Source organism: Accipiter gentilis, chromosome 26 (assembly GCF_929443795.1).
Source record: "Accipiter gentilis chromosome 26, bAccGen1.1, whole genome shotgun sequence".
Taxonomy (NCBI): Eukaryota; Metazoa; Chordata; class Aves; order Accipitriformes; family Accipitridae; genus Astur; species Astur gentilis.
Genome location: NC_064905.1, coordinates 11,189,781 through 11,211,531, shown reverse-complemented (window position 1 = coordinate 11,211,531; position 21,751 = coordinate 11,189,781). Strand labels below are relative to the sequence as shown.

The 21,751-nt window shown below is 43.7% G+C and overlaps 1 protein-coding gene across 1 annotated transcript in view; it reads right to left on the bottom strand.

Moving 5' to 3' along the window:
• Positions 1–4,279: 4,279 nt before the first annotated feature.
• The window catches only part of UBTD2 (ubiquitin domain containing 2), a 61,364-nt gene continuing 43,892 nt past the window's right edge, over positions 4,280–21,751 (bottom strand). The window contains exon 3 of the mRNA XM_049829982.1: positions 4,280–10,525. Coding sequence (XP_049685939.1) covers positions 10,128–10,525 — 398 coding nt within the window. The 3' untranslated portion in view covers positions 4,280–10,127. The remainder of the gene's footprint in view (positions 10,526–21,751) is intronic.

Below are 21,751 nucleotides of genomic sequence, written 5' to 3'. Positions count from 1 at the left end.
CCCCTGTCCGGTCACCGGTGCTCTTTCAAATCCCTCTCTGCTCTGAAGTACTCCCTGATTAATGACCGCCTGCCACTACACTGGTAGGGAATCAGTCATTCATAGACTGTAGATGTCTCTTATCTCTGTCACAGCTTCACACCGTCCTCATGACTTCAGCATCTCGGCATGCTCGGGGAGCACATTTAGCAAGACAGCCATTAGTAACTGAGGCAGATCCCTTCTCTTTCTCCTCTTTCCTGCTGCCAGGTTTCTGGGTTATTCTTTTCATCAGTAATTCCCCTCCTCTATGTTCCACCATCAGCATCCTCTTCAATTATTTGTTACGGGCAGTTGTTACACCTCTCCTGTAAGCCCTGCAGGGCTTGCAGTCTGGTTCCTGTGTGGTTTAGTAGTGCGGCGAGGTATCAAAGCCTCCATCCTGCTCGGGGCCAGCACATAGGTCTCTGATGCCCTCGGAGTAGTTTCCTGGAATAAGCTGTTCCAGCCCCAACTTGCATTGATCGTGTCCTTTCATCTTGAGGTTGCCTGATTAAGAGGCCACTTTAAGCAGGAGTACCACGGCTGTGACACAGCCGTGAAGGCACCCCGCTCCCCCCCATCCACCCGGCCACACCATAACCCCAGCTGTTATGAATCACTCCAACATCTGCAAGTCATTACAAACAGTAGAGAAACAGCCATGTGCCAGGGAGGTGCCCTGTGTGCCTGTAACATGTTCAGGATGAGCTGGAGGCAATCAGTTGAAACTAATTTGTCCCGAGTCAGTTGGGAAAGCAGAGCAAGTTGGAGAAGGGGATGAGAGCCTGGACTCAGGGTCTTTCCCTGAAATAAATGTTTACATTGGGCAAGGCTGCCTTGCTAAGGTAGGGATCTATCTCCTCTCCAGAACTAGCAACTGAACTACAGGGAATTCAAGATATTTGCAGTCTTCTGCATTGACAAACAACAAAAAGAGGAAGGGGATCATGAATAGCTTCCCAGCAGAACCAGCGAGCTCCTAACAGACTAACAAGAACCCTCTACCCAGCTGGGAACAACACAGCCTCAGTTCTCTGTCCCCCTGGGCTCAGCTTACAACTGCCAGATAGAGGTACCAAACTTGTAGGAAGTGAATAAATCAAAGTGCTGCAGTAAAGCAATTGCCTGTTCTGTTTTCGCCATTGCACATCGCCACTGGTGAGCACCAGCGTCTGGTGTCCGAGGAGGAGGAAAGACTGATGCAACTTGGACTTCAGCCTCGTGCCTCACAACTCTCCCCTGGACTAAGCCTGATGTTAGCGTTATCTTCCCCCAGGTACTGCAATAGGTGTGTCTTCTCGGTATTTGAGAGACGACCTCTGCTCGTCCCCTACGCTAGACACTGGTTTAGCGAGAGCCTTCCTCCCCAGCGCTGCCGTTTTGCCATGTGGAGATGCACGCAAAGCAAGGCTGGTTTGAAATGGGGCAGACTGGTCTCCGAGGCCGGAGCCACTCACGCCGGCAGCTTTCTGCTCCCACGCTTTCTGCTCCGCATTCCCCGCCTGCGCGCTCCAGGCTGGGGCAGCTCCCGGCATCCCTGCTGCCGCCCTCGTGAGGAACAGCCCAACGACAGGAAACGCTGTTTGCTTTGTTAACGAAACCACCTAATTAAGCCCATGTGGAGAGAAAGCGAGAGAGGCAGTTTAGTTTCTCTTGCCAATATTGACTGTTTACCCTCTGGGCACGGCAACCCGGTGAATTTATTTCCCCCTCTCACCTTACACACAGGGCATCACACCATTGAGCCTCCTCCAAACTCACTGCCATTAGAGAGCTTCCCTAATGAAGCAGCATGGCTGCAGCATAAGGGACCAATTAGAACAGAAAATTCCAGTCTCCAAGCGCCGCCACTGAACTCCCACGAAACAAGGTTTCGGCATGCCTGTAAGGCAGCATCCCACCTCTCAGACCTTTGCAACTGCTGAGTCCAGAGAAAATAAACTACGCAGCTGAAACCCCTCCCAACTTTCCAGGATTATTCAGAGGAAGAGAGAACACAACGAACCACTCTGCAGAGCAGAGATGAGAGCTCAGTGCCTTTTCCGTAAGGTACCTTGATATTTTTAGCCCAGATGTGGAGGGATGAGCCACCCCAAGCTTTCAGCCAGATGCTTCCTACAGCATCCCGCGTGACTCTGGAGGTCTGCCCTGACCAGCCCAGTTCCTCCAGCATAAGCAGCAGCAGGAAAATCAGGTCCACAGTTAAAGACCGTTTCCCTCAGCGCTGTCTCTGGAGCCCAGCACCAGGTATTAACGCAGCACCGCTCCGCAGGAGCGCAGACCGAGCACTGGTCAAACTGGGATGCAGCTTTAGCCAGCAGAAAGCAACCAAGAGCTTGGCACGGGGCCAGGAGCGAGGGTCCAACATCCACCACGGAGCACAAACCCCGTGCTAGTTGTAGCATGTTATGCGATGCCAGATAGCGAGATACAGGTCAATGAAATACGAGCATAGGCACAATACAAACATTAATGATATGTTAATGAGGAATAGAAACACTGTCATCTATGTAACATAGCTCGAGAACTCATACATTGTCTTCTCCCCTAAGCTCGTACGCTGCAGGGTGCGAAGCCGCGCTCGATTTCACCGCTTGCAGCAGTGACAGTGAAAATTTCAACTCTCGTGCACTTTTGACCTAGAGTCCACATCCTTTTGGGGTTTTGCTCGAGTCAGCAGTCAGCGCGGAATGCCCCAGCCCACTTCATACACCAAAATGTGCTACAGCTGCACGCTAAGGACAGCGTGGCGTGGTGCGGGTATGTCTGCACACGCGCAACGCCACAAGACGGACGTCCCTCTTACTGCTTGACAAGCCACCACGCTTTGCTCAGCTAGGAGATGGGTAAAGGAAGATCACGCGTAGTTTTATAATCCTGGTGTTTGAGGAGATCAGCTCCGAGAACTTCTCTGTCCGTGCTAGGGGAGGTGGAAGCAGGGGTGTCCCATGGGTCAGAACAAATGGCTACAAACAAGCCTTTGCACCTGTTATTTTACATATATATATATTTAAAAAGGGAATATGTATATATGAAAGAGGTTATATACACACACATATAAAAGGAATTAAAAAATATAAAAATATATATGTATAAAAGGGAAAAAGTTCCAGGAAAATCACATGCTTGCTTGTTTGTAACTCGCATCACAAATTCTACCATAAAATTATTCTAACATTTAAAAAAAAAAATTGAGATGTTTAGCTCTGGTAACATTAGACCAAGATGGCCCACAAAAAATTATTCCTACTCCTCTGATACCTTAGGTAGTTAATCAAGACTATAAAAGTGGTGACCTGAATTAAGACGACATGTCATTTAATGTAATTATAGGACAATTACACAGATCCATTATTTTGCATTGTTCACCAAGGAGCCAGAAGCACATCTGCAGACAGCAGGAGCCTGGCACAGAGGAGGCTCACGCTGGATGTCTAAGTGCATCTCCAGGCCCTGCATTCTCCATGGACTGCACACCTTATTTGCAAGATAAAATGTTGTCACACACCAAAATTACTACCCAAATGCGCCTTTAGGGTATCAGACAGGTAATGAAAAAGTTGCAGAGCTCCAGCTCAGAATTAAAAGCCCTACTGAAGAAATTTAAAAAAGAAAAACAACACTGAATTTATTTCTTAAGGCATGGCATTTCCAGGATTACTTTTATTTTTTAAATGCAGGGGAAAAAAAAAAAAGAAAAATCTGTTTTTTGTTTTAAATACAGGAAATTTTGTACAGCAATTCCAATAGAAGTTCATGATGGTTTGCTCTCAATGGTAAAAGATCTTCCCTAGGTTAAAACAAACAAACAAACAAAAAAATCACATAATTTAACAGTCTAAAGACAACCTGCTTGTGCTTTGCAGTTGGTTAAAAATACGTGCACACACTACTGCGATATGTCAACCAAGAAACAGAGGTACGACAGAAAAATACATAACGCATTTTAAAAGTTACCTGATGTTCACAGCATCTTTATATTGACCTAGAATCCTTCATTGACTGAAGGAGCCAGGGAGGGGAAAAAAGTTAAAAAGCATGTTTTACACAACTGGTATATTTGATTCTAAAAGACTTTATAAAAGTTACGGGGGGGTGGGGGGGGTGGGAAACGGTCACATCACTGGAATCCCCTCATCCTTGTTTCACTGCATGTTGGAGCTATGTATTTTCTGTGTCAGTACCAAATCTAGCACCGTATCTTACATAATATGAATGTTTGTTACATGGCACACACAAACAAACTGCATACAAAAAGTTTTACCATAAAAATGAAGATATTTATTCAAGAAGTACAAATTTGATGGTACCAGCCATCTTTGAAAGCCATTACCATGAGGCAGAGAGGACACAAACTGAAGTCTCTTGCTCAGAGCATATGAAAGCAAGTGTCTTACAAATTGCCAGCTAATGCAGTCATTTCAATCATTGCTCAAAAGCCACCTCCACTTTTTAAACATTCCCTGGACTTGAGAGGCACAAATAGGGTTTTTAATACAAGACCAGTTAGTTATTTTAATAAAGCCATCAGCTAGAATTTATTTTGTTTTAAATTTCCTTAAACTGTCTCCAGCCTTTGACTGGATTCAAATTTCCTAAAGAAAAAAGGGACTTGGGAACAAGCAGGTGCAGAATTTTTGGAGCTCAAGATGAACAAAAAGGTTTAAGGCAGGAGTCAGGATTTTAAGTTCTCTATTTGCCCCATGGCTCCGATTGAATGGTCTTCATCTGTAAAGCATACAAATACCGAGTTCTACTGGATAAATACCCAACAGGTGGTCCTGGTTGGAGGGCAGGAACATACTTTTTCATGGAGAGTCCAGTGGACACATTTATTAAAAGTCTCAAAGTCCACGGTAAGAAGCCCGCTGGTTAAAACATCTCATCTTCCCACTATTTGACTTTTGTAGGCTCAGTGGCATGTATCTCCCTTGGAAGGAGAGCTATAGCTCCATTTCCTATGAACAAGAGCAACACACACGCGGCTACGGAGTATCTAAGCAGATGAAATATGGAAGAGGAGAGCCATTTGCAGAGCAGAGCAATCAAAAACACTTTATAAAAAGGAAAGTTTTAAAGCAGGCAGACTTGTATATACAGTCATTAACCAACAGAAGTGTTTGTAGCTGCAGATATAATAGCAGGACATTCATCTTCTTTGGGAGAAGACAGAAGCACGGTTGCTGGAAAGTTTAACTCCAAGGCTTCCTAGATCAGTTAACTTGCAAGGCAGACCAACAACATCTAGTGGATTTGAAGCAGTTTTTTTCTTTTTCCAAGAAAGTTACAGAGCATACAAAGCTCATCCCCCCACCCAAAGCAAGTTTTCAAAAACGCCTTTCTCAAATACCGCTACATCCTACTCCAGGAGAGCGCAAGCTGTCCAAGAGCTGCCAGCCATCATCCAGGAGGGAGTCAGAATTACGGGGGAAGTGGTGAAGGGCAAAGGAAAAAAAGCCCCTTTTTCTAACAGAGGCTACTTTCATTTCAACAGAACAGGATCTGAGCAGCGCAGTGAAAAAGCCAACGAAAATCTTTTTTTTTTTTTTTTTTTTTTTTAAATGTAAACATTCTCTGCATAAGGTGCAGGGTCTTGGATGTATGTACAGTGACATAGAAAACAGTTTGTAAAATATAGATCAAGAGTCAGAAATGTAGCTACCACTTAGGCTTCTGAAGATAGAAACGGAGAAACGTACAGCATTCATTTTGTCAACACTTAACACAGCGAAAATGCTTTCAAAACTCCATGGCTAAAAGCATCCCACCATTGTAACAAAGATTTTTTTAATAGTTTTTAAAAAGTTTTTACATTATTTACTAACAATGGATATATATGCAGAAGCATGTCATACTACAGCAATATTTTATCAGTTGGCCATCTGCTCTACCAAAGGTTATGCATGTTGCCATGTGTTGCCTTGTTGCTCCAATGAACCCCTCTTTCCTCTCCTCTCAAAGCAACTTAGAAACTTTCTGTGAAAGGCAAAGAGGAGCTGAGTTTTGTTTGGTTGCTCCTAGGGTGAGGTTTTTTTGTTCTTGTTGTTGTTGTTACTACTTTTAGCATTGGGGTGTCTATTAAAAAACCCAATTTATTACACTGCTGACTCACAACATTTAGTTTTCCAAAACATTTTCCAGATCCAGAGAAGCAAAGGTTTTCAGAAAACTCTAAAAAAGTTCTCACAACGCAGCTATTCCAAGCTGTGTCTTCTGCAGAGGACACCAATAAACTGTGATGCACAAAGAGCCAAGGTAGTCAATGAAAACTTTTGGGAGCTGGATGCTCTGAAGGAGCAGCTGTCACTTGGTGTGGAGGACGACCCTGAGCATCCTTCTGTAGCATGCTGAGCAATGTATCTACAGCATCTGTGGCTTCTCTGGAGCTCCCTCTCCCCAGTAGACTGTGTGTGTTCATGCCTCTCTGCCCTTCAAGCTGTTCAGGAGTGTGGAATTTCACTAGGTTATCACTTCTGGGTCAGACAGAAGCAACAATAAAGAGTATAAAAATCTCAGTCACATCAAACAGACCTGTCACTAACATGGTAAAAAATGTTATCTACTGGCATCAGTTCATAGCCAGAGCTATGAATGACACAAAGGGCTGATGGGTCTAAGAAATAAAATAGAATAAAATAATCCTATTACTCCTCACTTGTCTGTACTTGGCATTGCAGTTCATGGCTGCATGCGTTAAAAAAAACCTGTTGCATTGCTTCAATTATACCCAAGACACCACACGGTGCCGGGCAGCACACCAATTACACGCCAAAACCCAGCCCAGGCCATGCTGCCAGCAGCGTTGAGCTGCAAGCTCAACAGACTCATGCTGCAAAATAAAGACGCACACACCAGTGTGCTTCCATCCATCCTCCCCGTGAGCAGCTACTGGTGTCCACCACGCAGACCTGCACCAGTCCTTCCCACCAGGGCTGCCAGCTAAACAGCAGTTTAGTTCTTGGTTAGTCTCACTTCAGCCATGCCTACTCTGCTCTGCAATTAAACCAGCCTTCCCTCCCTCCTTCCCTCCCTCCTCCAGGCACGCAGGGAGCTCTGCTCTGCCCAGACACCCGCACGAGTCCCACGGGAGCCCCAGCCCAGTCCCCTGCACTGGCATTTGCACCGAAGACCATCTCGTAGGATAAAGACAAGGCATTTCAGAGACAGAAATGACTGTTCTCTCAACGTATATTGCAACCTCTAGTTATATACATGGGATATGTTAGTCAACATGCTGTATGCCTTCATTACTGATTTTTATATATATATATATATATATTTCAAAAACTTAGAATTCTTTCCTAATACAAATCTTTTAAAATTTGTTTCCAGCAGGGTATGTGCTTAGTACATCTGTCATTTTATATAGAAGAGGTTGAAAAGTCTTACTTTCACCTATCAAAGCATTTTACCACTGAATTTTTTCAGTTTTAGATATGTGCTTAAGGGGCAGGAGGTGGGGGAGGATGTTAGAGAAGAGAGTATTTTCATGAACCAATTCGCTGTTCTACTCAAAACCCACTCATGACATGGACTTCAGATCATCACCTTGCTCCCTGACATAAAAGCAATTAATATAAAGCATGGTCATCTATTACGGCATGATATAACTGAACCTTTTCCAAATAAGAGAGGGGAGAGAGAAAGAAGGAGGTCTCCCAGACCCTACACGCTGTAATCTGAAAAACAACACATAGTGACAATAGCCTGAACAAAAATAGAAAAAGAAAAAAAAAAAAAATCAACAAAATGTATCCTACAAAAAAAAAAAAAAAAAAAAGTAGTGTTTTAGTGTTCACAGCTACAGAACTGTCACTCTGGTTTTGCTCCTCCTTAATCTATCATGATTCTCCCTGTTCCAGAAGGGACTGCAGGGAAATGACATTGTAAAGACCGTTTATACAGACATGCAAGTTATGCCTTACAAGACAAGCAGTGTCTTCCTGGCATGAAACCATCCTTTGCCCTGCAAAATCCAAGAGATTTTTGAGTTGTTTATATATCAAATATTTTTTTCCCCTCTGGAATGCAAGAGATCTGGCTGCAAAACCCCAGTATAGTAAATCATATTTGTCTTAAAAAAAAACCCTCTCCACAATCGAAAACTTTTGTTATAGATTAGTATTTATCAGCTTTGATTTCATCTTTAAAAGGAAAAAAAAAAAAACCCAAACCAAGTCACTTTGGTGTTTATGAGAACACGGAACTACTCGGCCACTGCACCTCAGTCATCCTGTACCAAACTGGGGCAAAAACTGTCAGAAAACCATAGGCTTAATACAACACAGGGACTAAAAAGAAAGCTGTATCTATTTGGAGTAGGGCGGGAAATGCATACAAAATGTGGATCCATTTTCCAACCATCAATGTAAATTCTGCACCTGCTTCCACGTGCTGGGAAAGACTTGTGATGTTGTACAAGTGACCCCTGCTCATTCTGGCTCAATGCTGATGCTCATGGAGCAAGAACTCCCTTCGAGTCCAAGAAACCGAGTTCTATGGAATCAATGAAGGAGCAAAAGTAACAAGTTTAAAATTGTCAATGTAACCCACCAGTTTCACTAGCAGACAAGAAAGAGCTGGCCAACTGTAGCTTTAGACCGATCATTCAGAGAGGGAAGACAGAAACCAATAGTTTTGGAAGAAGTCAAGTCATTTCAATGATGGCTTAAAACCCAAGCAAACTAGAAACTGTAAAAGGAACAGGGCGTTTGATCTCCAAAGGCATTGCCAGACAGGGGTGCAGAGCAGCCAAAGGAAAACAGAGAGCATCTCTGACTGAGGGAACAAGCAATTCGACTGCTCCTCTGCCCCCCAAATATGCTCCGATTCAGATTTTTGAGACTACAAAAGGATTTGTCGTTTGCCAAAAGGGTTGCTCTTACATTCTGAAGGGAAAGCACTGGCTGTGAAACACCACCGTCACGCTCTGGGCTGCGGGTGCGTGTCGGTGAGGATACCTCCAGTTGTCCTGGCTGGAGAGTCACCAGAGCTAGAAGACTGGCTGCTGTTTCAAATGACAGTCACAGGAAAAGCTGAAAACCGTGTGCTATCGTGTCCTTCTTACCATCTCCCATGCTTTGTGCCCTCTAGGAATAGAGGGGAAGCTGCAATCCATTGCATGTAGGTGTAACTGCAGTTTAACCTGGACCTATTACACTGGTGCCATTTGATGACGGTGATGCACCCAACCGTTAAGCACAGACCAGTGCATCACTCACCTTAGCTAGCCTGATCAATGCTTGTTTTAATGGTCTGAGTGATATACAGTAATTCAGCAGGCACGTACTCAGGTGCCAGTCAGCCAGTAAACTTCAGGCTAAGTCAGTCTTGTAGCAAGTAAGTTTACAGTACAGTACGAGAGAGTATACATTGACTAAGTTATTGCCTAAGGCTCCGGCAAGCTACGTTCCCAGCTCGGGAGCCAGCAATGGCACAGGACTGCGTTGCCATCTTGGAATGTACAATTGCTTGGTCTGAGCATCACCAGGAGCCGCCCGCGCAGGATGGAGACCAAGCCCCCAGCCCAGGGGCTGCCCGGGGCTTGCTGTGCCTCGGCAGCCCTGGGCGAAGCACGCGAGTTAGGTCAAACTAGAAAGGATCCCTGTGAACAGGCAGCGTGGGACCTATTCAGAGCAGCTGCGATTCTTGCGTGAACTGTATGTGGTGCTGATATGATATTTTATAAATTGATTAGTTTTTAATTTTTTATTTTTTTTTAAATAAAAGTGCTCTCTTGCTCTGGCTCCACATATCAGGACACCACCTACAGTTTTAAGAATCGTTACATATTTGTATTGTTTAAGCGAATGACAACCTCTTCCCTCCCTCTTTGTACCTCCTCTCTTTTCCCTTCCCCTTTCCGCTCCTTCCTTTGCCCTTGCCCTGTGCTGCTTGCTGTTGTGTTAAATACGAGATCAGGCAAACCCCAAAGGCCAGTTTACATTTTTATGTTTTGTTTTTGCAGATCTCCATCACAGATGGAATTTTTGCTGGTCATTTCTTGGAACCAATCCATTAGCAGGACAACCCAAAAGAAGAGAGGGCAGTGAAAACAAACCCCATGACAGAGACGGAGGAAAGAAGAATCAATAAACAAGCAGAAATCAGTTTTCCACCGGGGTGGGATTTGCTAAGGGCTGGCTCACGATGACTTGCACCACGTAGTCCTTTGGGATTTTCAGCTCCTCCAGTTTCATTTTGTCTGCCAGCGGCCTGCCCGAGAAAAACCAGCGCTGGCTGCCTGGCTCCACTCCCTCCACCGCGTGCAGCCGCCTCTTCATGTGGTACACCGTGTCCATGCTGCGGACCATGAGTTTGAGGTCTTTGCCTGTGGAGAGGCGCAAACGAAGCTGGCATTCGTGCCCTGAATTGGGTGGGGGATCAGGAATATCCAGAGTCTCCAGGTCACCCTTCTCCTCTATCATGTTGATAGGTGGGGCGAGGCAGTAGACGGGAAGCTGGTACCGGTTGCCCAGTTCATCGTAACACTCTGTAAGAGCACCTTTAGGAGATAAGAGGGGAAAAAATGAGAATGAATGCATTTCACAGTTAACACTGAAGTGGTCACGCTCAGAAGCATTTACCCTACTATTAAACCATCCGAGCAATGAATTCAGGCTTCAAAGCATTCATACAAAAATCTCAAGTTTTAATTAAAAATTGCTTCAACTTGTTTTCACATGGAAACTTGGGGTTCAGCTAAAAGCACCCCCTAAAAGACAAACACACCCCTCCCTCCAGATAAACCAGGATAAACTTCAAAAGCAGCAGGAAGGAAGAGACGAGGGAGGATGATATGATGTTGTCCCCATGTGACATTTAAAAGAGGAATCTTTCTCCGGCAGCACGGCCCGAGATTCAGGGCACACGTGCACCCAGAAAATGCTACTTGGATGAATTACACGATCCTGAACTCGAGCTGTGAAAAGACAAAATGGCAAAGACCAAAGGCAAAAAGACCACTGTGAAAGAAAGATTTTGTAACTTCTCAAACGTTCAAAAATTGCTGAAACAGCTTCATACAGGACTCATGTTTTAGCAAACACTGCCAGAACAAACAAAACATGACCACCCAAGTCGGACATCTCTGCGGCTCTGTACGGAGCCCGGTGTCACCACCAGAGCACCCAGCACATACTTTATATTTGCACGGCATCTGTAACTCCCCTATTCAAAGCCCTGAAGTTTCAGGAGTGATTTTTATTTCCCCAGACTCCTGAGAGGTTCCTCAGTATAATCCGGGTTTGTGGTAAAGATGACTGAGCAGCGGTGCGCTGCCTTGCATACGGTATTCCTTCCTACCAACACGGTACAATGCACACAGAACAGCTCAAGAATTGTAACATTTACTGAAATAAATACAAGCTGACTTTTTCACAGTATGAGACACACTTTATAAAGATATTTCAAGAACTACCCTGGAAAAATGGCAGCACATTTTTCATAACATTTTAAGGGTTAAAGAAAGAGGAGGCTGAAAGCAGAGCCCTGCTGCATACAGCACACGTCACCTCTGCAGCAAGCCAGGAAACCGAGATGCTGAGGAAGGTGTATCCTAAATCACAGCAGAAATCCCTTCTCGTTGTGGTTAAAAAACCCCAGATATTCACACCAAGCAAATGCTTCTCCCCGTTTTGAATTTACCTGCTATAACAAATTTCCACATTTTTGCCCCTAGAGGGGGCACATTCACTTGCAAGATTACCCATCCTTTTGTACTTGGAAATGTTTGAAGAGGAGCCAAGTCCTTGAGCTACAGAATATTTAAAAAACTCTTTGACTCGGCAGTTCTGCACACAACACCCAACAGCTCCTTGTTAGAAACTAAGGGTGTTTTTTTAGTTGAAGGTTTTTTCATGCTGACGGTGAGCTGTCTTTGCTGTTTGATCAGCAAAATTACCACAATATAAAATTATAACTTGGGGATATACTGTGTCACGTGTCCCACTGCGACAGCAGCATCTTGTGCTGGAAATCTTCTTTCGTTTAGACAGAAGTCCCCCTTTTTAAGGATAATTTGTGTTGATGAAAACACACAGAGGAAATCTTTGGCTAAAAGATCAATGTTTTAGGTGCAGCTGCTTTTGGAGGTTTTTCTGTTTGTACAGGTAGCACCAAGGCAGCTATGCCCTGAGATTTATTGAGAAAACAAAACAAGAAAAGGAAATCCAGAAAAATATAGTTACACCACTCATTACAGTCTTGTATAATTTATGAATCTCAGAGCACACCAGCTTTTATCAAAACTGTATTCGATCCATACCTTTAGTGGTACTTTGTGATTTACAGACTGAAGCTTCCATACTTCAGTTTTGTTTTACAATGTTCATTTCATTCTGTACACCTGATCTATTTAGTAAATGTCACAGTACTAAATTTTGGATCACAGTTCATAGAAACAAGTAAATGTAGTTTGCTGCTTAAAAAAAAAAAAAAAAAAAGAAAAGTCCAAACTTCAACAGCCTTTAAAATTTAGCCAGAGCAGCTAAAATTGTACCTTTCTTTAAAAGCCATGTATCTTAAAAAGAATGCTCCTACTTTAGAATAGCATACCAAAGAGTTAATTTTAAATACCATGGGGTAAGCTTGCTAAGGAATTTCTTCATCATTTATATCCTTGCCCAGCTGAACTAACATCAAGGTCAAAGCATATGCTATAAACACCGGGTTGCTTAATCATAATCAGATAAGCAATATTAAAAAAATCCTCTAAAACAGCAGCTAACTTGGAGGTCTGTCTTTTAAAAAAAAAAAGAAAAAAAGAAAAAAGGACAGCAGAGGAAACCTACTGCCAATAAAAACCGCACAGTCCCATCCCAGACTGAGAAACGGTTTATAAACAAATTCTTAATGTAACAGCAGGTTACCATAAACCTCACCGGTAATCCCACTCTTCTACTCACACAGGTAAAAATGTCCCTAAGACTCTCAAGTCCTATTACCTACCACTTAATGGCTTTCAAGACCGGATATACTGATTAAAGCACAGAAGACGACTATTGTGAGCAGAAGAGACTTTACGACAGTACCACCTCCTTACCGGCACACCACGGTGCTGAAGGCCAAGCGGGAGCTCCAAGGAGGAGATGAGGAGATGTTGGTCCTCGCCTCCAAAGAGACACGGAGCTGTGCACACACAGCCCCGTCCTCTTCAGCCAGCTAATTCCCACTGGGCTTTACAAGGCTTTCGGTTAAGTGATCTTTGGAGAGGGTCAGGCTCTGCTACAACCTTCAAGATATTGTAACAGGTAACAAACTCAAAGGCAGAACATGAAGCGGTGTCATGTTGGTTGGAATTCAAAAATGAGACGATGGCTGAATGTGTTAACCAGAAGGTGTGGTGAGTGCAGAGCTATTTTAAGCTATGCAGGCAAATGCAACTTCATCGGAGAGGAAGAAAGTGGTTGAATTACCCACAGCCGCCACAGCAAGGCCTATCTCACCAGCCAGATGGCAGCTCTTCACCGAGGCATTCGCTGCAGCGTCCCTTATGCAGCGCAAAGCACGCAGGAAATGAAACATTCAAACTACAAAACCCTTCGTAATTTTGCTGTTATAATTGAAAACCATGTTTCTGACCCTTCCTGCAAGATACAATCAGCATGGGCCAGACAAGTTATTCAGCAGGAAGGGGCACTAAAATAATGTCAAGCTTTTATAAGAAAACACAAAGAAAAAAGAGAAAAAAAATATTTTTTTTGTTTCCCCGTTACCTAGGCAACCGGGGTCCTCACCAGCATAGGAAGGATGCAGCCTCCCTTAAACCAGACAAGGAAAAAGCAAGCCAAACACATGTTTCGCAGTTCAGGCAGGCAGCCCTGTGCCCTCCCCTGCCTGCCCCACGCTCTGCCGGCGGGCAGGGTGCTCGGAGCCGCGCGAGGACAGCCAGCCCGCAGCCCCACTTATACAGGTTTCCCCTTCCCTGCTTCCCCTTCCTTCCCCAGATCCCGCAGCTGGACATTGCATCAGGCCACCAGACCAAGGCCAGATGCCAAAGCCTAGAGTGCGAGTCGGTACTTTGAATTTCCACTGCTGAAGCATACAAAGAAACCATGTAAAAGGGGCAGATTTCAGGAAGAAAGCAGCAGAGAGGATGGGTGGCAGGCATGCAGGTCTAGGCGGAGGATTCTGCACTGGACATGAAAGATCAAGCTGTTGTAAAAAGATCTTACAACGATACTGAGGAGACAAATGAAGCTTATCAATACTTCATGTGCTTGAGTATTATTTGTGTATTTAAATACTCCTCTAGACACCGACATGACTTTAATAAACTTGGACACAAAACGTCCTGGTAGCAACACGAAGAACTGCCTTTGAGGAAAGCCAATGACTGAAGCAACCAACAAACCAACCCACCCACCCAAACCCTAACCCTCTCCAATTTTCTATCATTCAGAATTAAGGCACCATGGCATGTGATCTAAGGAATGCTTTGAGAATCTCATTGACCGATTCATTATTCCGAAAATTTCCCAGTTAAAGATTTACACTGTCAAGCAAGCTCTAGAGTCATTAAGCGTGGATGCTGCAACATAGTTATGGAGTCAACTTTATAGGCTCGATTCAAGTCAGACAGAACAGAAGGTACAATGCTAGAATCAGAGCGGATGGGATTATTTTAGAACTTCAAAAGTAATACCGGCTTGGAGACTGAGGAATTCTGGAAGGATCTGCAAGGCAGAGCTTCTTGTTGGTTGTTATCCAGGTAGGAGACAGCTTGAGAGTTTCGGGCGGAAAAATAAGCAGATGTGATCATCAAGCATACAGTTAGAACATTTTGAAATTAATTGCCTTGCAGGCTGTAAAAGCTTTGTTTTACTAAAATTATTAGGATGGAGATATTTCTCTGGATTAGTAAGGGAAAACACTAAAAAAGGACAGGTTGAGATACTGCTTCCACCCCTAAGCAGTTCAGAGTTTGGACTGACTTGTCCTTCTGCACATGAAAGGACTAGCAATTTAAAGAGACCTAAATGACACAAAGCTAAACTTTTGCAAGAGTTATTGAAATCAGGCATATATTACCACACTCATCTAAAACCATAAAAAGTTTAAAGGCATTTTAATGGCATTTTGGCATTTCTGCCAAAAGCTGCATACCATTCTCTCTTCAGAAAAAGCAGCAAATTTTTTGTTTTCTGTTCATGATGTGTCTTCTATTTCTTTAAGATTTTGAGCAGTTTTGAGGAGGATTGCTCAGGAATGCCCAAAACTTAAGAACTGAGCAGATTTCCATCTCTTCTTCCCTTTCCCCAGACAGACTCGCTGCAGAAAGAGAAATTAAGACAACACAAAACACAACCTAGCATTACAATGAGACTAGCTAATTTAAGGAGCTTAAGTGTCTGTGTATAACACATTTGCCCAAGGAACAAGCTGGTTCATTTGTTTTTCTTACTGAAAAACTCCATTCCAAACCCAAGCTGAGCCTTGATCGCTGAATAAATTTGCAATAGTAGAGCTTTCACCTGTAGACTATTGGTTTGAATCTGATACAGGTCACTCATGCCTGAAACTCATTATGAGCATCAGAAAACAAGTGGATCTTCTTTTGGGTCTTACAGTACAGCAGTTCCTAGAGAGCAATGACCGAGGCAGAAAAGCTGAACTATCTCTCCATCTTTATTAGTTGCCAATTCCAGGTCACAGCTGGGAAACACAGGATCTTATAAGAAAAAACCCCATATACTGACGTCAACAGCATGCGAGAGCTGGTGAACGGTGACTTTGCTCAGTACATGAACAGGATTGAGACAAACAAGTGAAAACACGCAGTGGTTTGTTCCAGCTCACCTACAACCATCACGAACTGGGAGGAGTTAATAGAAAAAAAAGCTCTTTCACATTAAACCCCATATAACTTAATAATGACTGAAACAGCTTAATGCTGCAGTTAACAACTGTAGCTCTCCTGTTTTCTGGAGGGCAACGTGTGGGAGTACTTGTGCAAGCCTGTGCCTTGCACCATGTACAGAGAACAATAAAGCAGCTATGATCGTTAATGGTGTGGATGAAGCACTTCATAATAAACCACATATGTAAGCCCCCTCCCATGCTTCTTCCACACTAAACTTCCATGGGCTATGCAAATTTAAACTACTGTAAAGCTACTGTACAAAGCCCTTATAAAGCTACAAGCTCGCCTCCTAAGCCACAGCACAACTGCTTACGCAACACAGCTCTGCTCTCATCTTCAGCCTCCCTTTATAATAAAGAACTTACTCCAGCTCCTTCAAGAATAGGTTTTGTAGATAATAAGGGTTAAGCATTTAATAATTCTCATTTCAAATTCACTGAAAAACAGCTCTTCCATTATGGGAACATTATTGGTCTGGCTCAGTTCCACAGAGGAGAACAACTCCCAGAGCCAGCAGGAGATCCCAGTGCTTCAGGAGCTGCTCGGTGAGCAGGGACCAGCTCACTCCCGCTTGCGGCAACTGGCACAAGACAGAATGGAATTGTGCTTAGTGCATTACAACAAGGGAAAGGAGGAAAAAAATAAGATACTCTGCTACTGCCTTTGTAATCGTCTCGCCCAGTTCTTTGGCAGGAGAACTACCTTGTAGCTGGTTCACTGAATCAGCTATTGCACGGCTCATGCTCATCTCCGTGCTTGGATGTTCTTTAGAAAACCTGGCTCACCTGGCCTCCAAGATCACTGATAAAATAACGTACATTCAGCTGTCTGAAAATGCTCTGCAAGGCACTAACCTGAGACACACTTGCAGCAGAGGGTTGGACTACCCGGATTCTTGAGGTCCCTTCCAACCTGAATGATCCTAACTAGCTGCTTTTGCTGTAATAACACTTTAAAGAGCAAATCTCAGTTGGAGTATCTAGCCAAAGATCCCCCGTGTGTATCTTAAGTCATCCTGCTTCAAACTAAGCACACCTCACCCTAGTGTGGGGCAGGTTTGTGAACCAAGCTGTCGATCTCATGAGTAAACCACTCTTAAAACCAGTTTTGCAACTCACGCCTGCACACTGGCACATGGCAGGAAAACCCAAACCGCTATCACCGAATCAGCGGCGCCCGGTACCTACAGAAACCAGAGGGCAGCAGCACTGCAGAGAGCAAAGCTCGCACTCCAAGATGGCACTGTCTGCGCTTACCTGCCAAAGAAACCGAGATGCATCTAAACAGCGAAGCGAGACAAGGGGGTTTGTGCAGCTCCTTCCGCACTAATCTACTGGGTAAGAGGGATGTGCCATTGTCACTCAGTCTGAGGTATGTCTTGTCCACGTGTTGTAACCGAAAGCCAATCTGCCTGCATGCCACTGCTATCTATGTTTGTCAGAAACCTTTTGTTTTGGGTTGGATTTTGGGGAGGGGGGGCAGGGAAGGAGTAGGGGGTGTTTATTTCAGGAAAAAGCTGGTGCAGGTCTGCAAGGTGCATCACTGGGCACACTGATCTGCTCCCTTTATCATAGCAGAGCACGAGCATCAGTTAATTCATTAGCACTAATTAACTAGCCTGAAGGTGAAAAATAATTAAGATTAACACAATCTTCTAAAAGACAAAAATTTCTGCACTAGATAAGCAAGCCACTTTTCTTCGAATTTTAGCTGCAGTTAGCAGGTGTGCATCCCTTGCTGTCCCTGCTGTGCAGGAGCGGGGAGGGCAGGGCAGGGAGGAGAGAAGGATTAGCTGCTGTGGGAAGAGGGACGGATGGGGATGGAGAATGGTTTGGGAAGAATGCTTGTAGGGAAGGTGTGGGGGGGTCAGGGCCCAACTCCCTCAAAATTCCTCTTGAAAATCCTCACTTATGTCAACAACAGCAGTGGCAATCCTGTCAGAAGAACTGGGAATTGCAGCCCCACTGTGCTCCTCTGCCAGAGAAAGAGAGGACCTACGCCAGAAAGCTCAACTTGACAGTGGTCTAACTTAAAGAACACAGCTAATTCTTCCTTAACAGCTTTACTAGAGCACAAATACCTACAGTCTATGCAGTTCATTGGCTTTTCATCTGCTCTGGTTGTGGCAGATAGTAACTAAGACACCCATGGGACCGGTACACACCTGTAATCCACAACGTGGCTAAGGACTGACAGTTACTAGACCAGGGCTATGAATAACAACTACAAACTAAACAATGCAAGAAGATAGTGAATTTTAACCACAACCAATGGGTTCAGTGGCTGGTTAACCAGTCACCTAGTCATGGCATCCTTTACAATAAGTCTCCCCATCCCTTTCCTTGCAGGCTTTTGGCACGATACAAACTCTAGAACAGACCGACTCATCGGTGAATTGTTCTTTATCCAAATCAGGTTTGATAGAGAAAGTCAATTATGTATTAATGCCCAGTAGTTGTCATGTTAGCAATACCATATGTACTGCCACTTCTGTATCACTCTGTAGAACTTGGATCTAATATTGCAAGAACGTAACAGCTTCCAAGAAACATTACATCAGGGTTCAAAGATGACAAGTCTTTTTACTAATGAAGTATTCATGTACCGTTCTGCTTTGCATGCCATTAAAATAGATGCCTGTCTAGACAGGCTTCTTAGATAAAAAATTTAAAAAAAATATGGTGGGCAAAAGAGCTTTTCTGTATATCCTCTTCACTTACATTTGCTGTTCTCCATTATCCATCTGCTTAAAGGGGGTGGGGGAATTTGGAGAAAAAAAAGAAAGCATAGTATCACAATCATCTGAGCCTGCATCATATCCCTCCATGGACAGCTGATGTGGCAATGTTTAAAGTGACCAGGTTATCTGTTCAGTGTGAGGATGCACAGAAGCTGAACTCAGATTTACAGAAGCTGTCATTGCCTTTGTTACCACTGAATATTTAACTAGTCTGTTGTTCCCATAAACCAAGAGTGAATACCTAGCACTCAGCAGCCAAAATCCTATGTGTAACACCAGGGAAAAACAAATGGGAGGTTAACAATAGCATTTTACACAACTGATAGAGATTTTCCTTCTTCTTGCCAACCACAAAGACTTAAGCAGTTTTTGCTTTCTTTGGAGGTCTACAAAGCTTTTCCTCTGCTCTCCTAAAACAGGCTTGTAAAAGTCTCCTTCTGATGCAGAAGTCATGGATATTTGACTATGATGCTGAAGAAAGGCCACCAGAAAACATAGCATACTGGCTCTTGAGGTACAGACGCTTTATTCTTTCACAAAACAGGAGAAGGGAAGATGCCATTTGGACTGCAGAAGTTCTGTTAATCCTAAACTAAACCTCTATGTTTACAAAGGCTCCATCATCCTATAAAAAGCAACATGCTTTGTGAGCACTGTTTTCGGAGGAGAAAAAAGTCTTTCTCCATTACAGTAGGACGTTTTGCGTAATAACTATAGAAAACATAACTATTCAGTCTCACTTTCCAAATATGACAAACTACTTCGTCTTCCAGAAGTAACTGGAAATAGCGAAGTAACTGCTGTGCTATTTGGATTTTACTTTAAGAGTATTCTCCTTTAGCTAAGACCAACAGGACACTAGTGATCAACACTGTGGACCACTACATCATCCAACAAATATGCCAGAGCCTGCTGCATTCCTTTCCAAATAGGACAAAAGGCAAAGATAACTTTACCTTTGCTTAAGGCTAATCTCATGAAGTACAATCCACTTGTCCTTAACTGCATGTTCTACCTTGGAATGACTCTTGTAGCCACCTCAAGAAAAAACATGTCCTTTGCTTCTCAGGTGGAAAAGACACAGTCTGACCATGCTAAGAAGCCCTGCCCTGTGCAGGGAGGTTCAATTAGCAACTAGTGACCACAGCAGCTTGAGCTGCTCCATCTCCACTGCATGACCCTTGTCAGTGGGCTTAACCTTCAAACAACGCCCTGCCCACTGCAATGCCCAGTCTGGGCAGCAAAACGATATTTAACACTTAGTTTCACCTGAACTCAAAGTGGGTATGGATGGAAATTTGGCTTGAGACAACACTTATTATAGCTTCAGCTAACAGAGCAGCAGTGACAACCCCTTAGACTGAACACAAAAGCAAATGTTGGCTTTTATGGAGTGTGAAGTCCCGCACCAGTTTGCAATGAGAAAAGCATGTAGAAAACTACTTTCTAAACAACAACACTCCCCACAAGCTACCTATATGGAACAGGGGATAGAAAGAAAGCACAGAATGACCTAGGCAGAAGTTTACCCTGTACCATTTTTTTCTTACTGCTCCCAAACTTGCCTATAGCCCTGTGCTGACGTTCAAAGGCCTATTAATGAGCATGGAAGTCATTTATTTGCATGCCCAGTCTCCAAGGATAATCAGCAAAAATGTTAAAGGCTCTAGGGAGGTCAAGCAAACTGACACAATCGCACATTAGTACCTACATCCTAAAATAAAACTACAACACAAGGCTGTTTGAAAAGGTGGGGGCGGAGGGGATTAAAGAAGGTTACAGGAAAGATTTGAAGCAACAGAAGGCTGCAGCGTTGCTTTATCCCATGTAATGTGCTCTTCACCTCCAAGATGCTGTTCCTTCAGTTACCTTATTTATATTAAAAAAGAAAAAAAAAAAGTATTGATTAAGCATAAATGTAGAAGACTGCATGTTAGTCAGAGCTGCATCACACCCTAAATGTGCACCTAGCAGAGACTTTGGAGATCTGCAGACAGTGAGAGCCCAGACAGGTTAAACAATTAAGGCCTTGCTGCAGCTATGACCTTCTACAAAACATTTCCTTGATTGCTATGGAACAAATAAACGCAGGTCTGAAATGTCATTATTTTTGTATAATGCCTAATAGTCAAAACATGTATGGAAACACACTTTATTTTGTTCCAAGTTTTCTTTGCAATAATGCTACAAAACAAACATTGCTTACTCTGTACTAGGCTCTGTGTTAGGCTCAGACATGTATCAGCAAAAAAGCAAAGCCCACTCTGCTTCTCAGTGATAACTGTCAGCAAAAAGCAACTTCCAGCTCTTGGGCCAAACTCACTCAGTCTCTTTCAAGTTATGATTTAGAAGTCCCTTATTGTTTTAATCTTTTCCACCTATATTATCACAGGGCATGTTAGCAGTAAGGAAAAAATAAATTTATTGGAAATTAGTATTTTTCCCCTTACTGGCAAATCTGGATTTCACCAGATGAAGCTGGTGTCTATCACACGCTTTCATCAGGCTCTAGTGCATCCCTATCAGCCTGCTAACTGCTGAAGATATTCAAGAGTTTTCTCCTCCATTTCCAGAGGTGAATCTGTTCTGTAACACACTCGCTGAAGGCCAGTAATGACTTGAAGTTACCATCCCAAGGTATTTATTGAAAGAGGTTGTGGAAGATTTAGAAGTACTAAAATACCTCCTTGTGGCTCACTACCAGGATAGCAAATACCACCTGGGCTCTCTCTAACACAGCCCAGGTAGGACTTTGCTCAGCCATTACCTGGCCCTAAAAAGTTGCGCTAGGGAGAAGCCTTCTCCTGCAACTCAAGACACTTCTGACCATAACCATCTTGCCTTGGTCTTGGAGAAAAGTTACCATCTTCCTATTATTTAAATACCTGAAGCCAAAACAGAGAAAGATGACAAATGTCATGGCTGCTGCCAACTGGAGATCATGGAGGAGGAGCAGGATGCATCCACGGGCAAGGAGCAAGTGAGACGCCCAAAGTCTGGCCGAGCCCCTCATTTACCAAACTGAGGCACTGCAAAGGACACCAATTCCTTCAGCAACACCAATTTTAGGGCAAAACGCTCTGTGTCAATTGCAGAAGCAAGCAATACCACCTCTGAAGATCACCTTT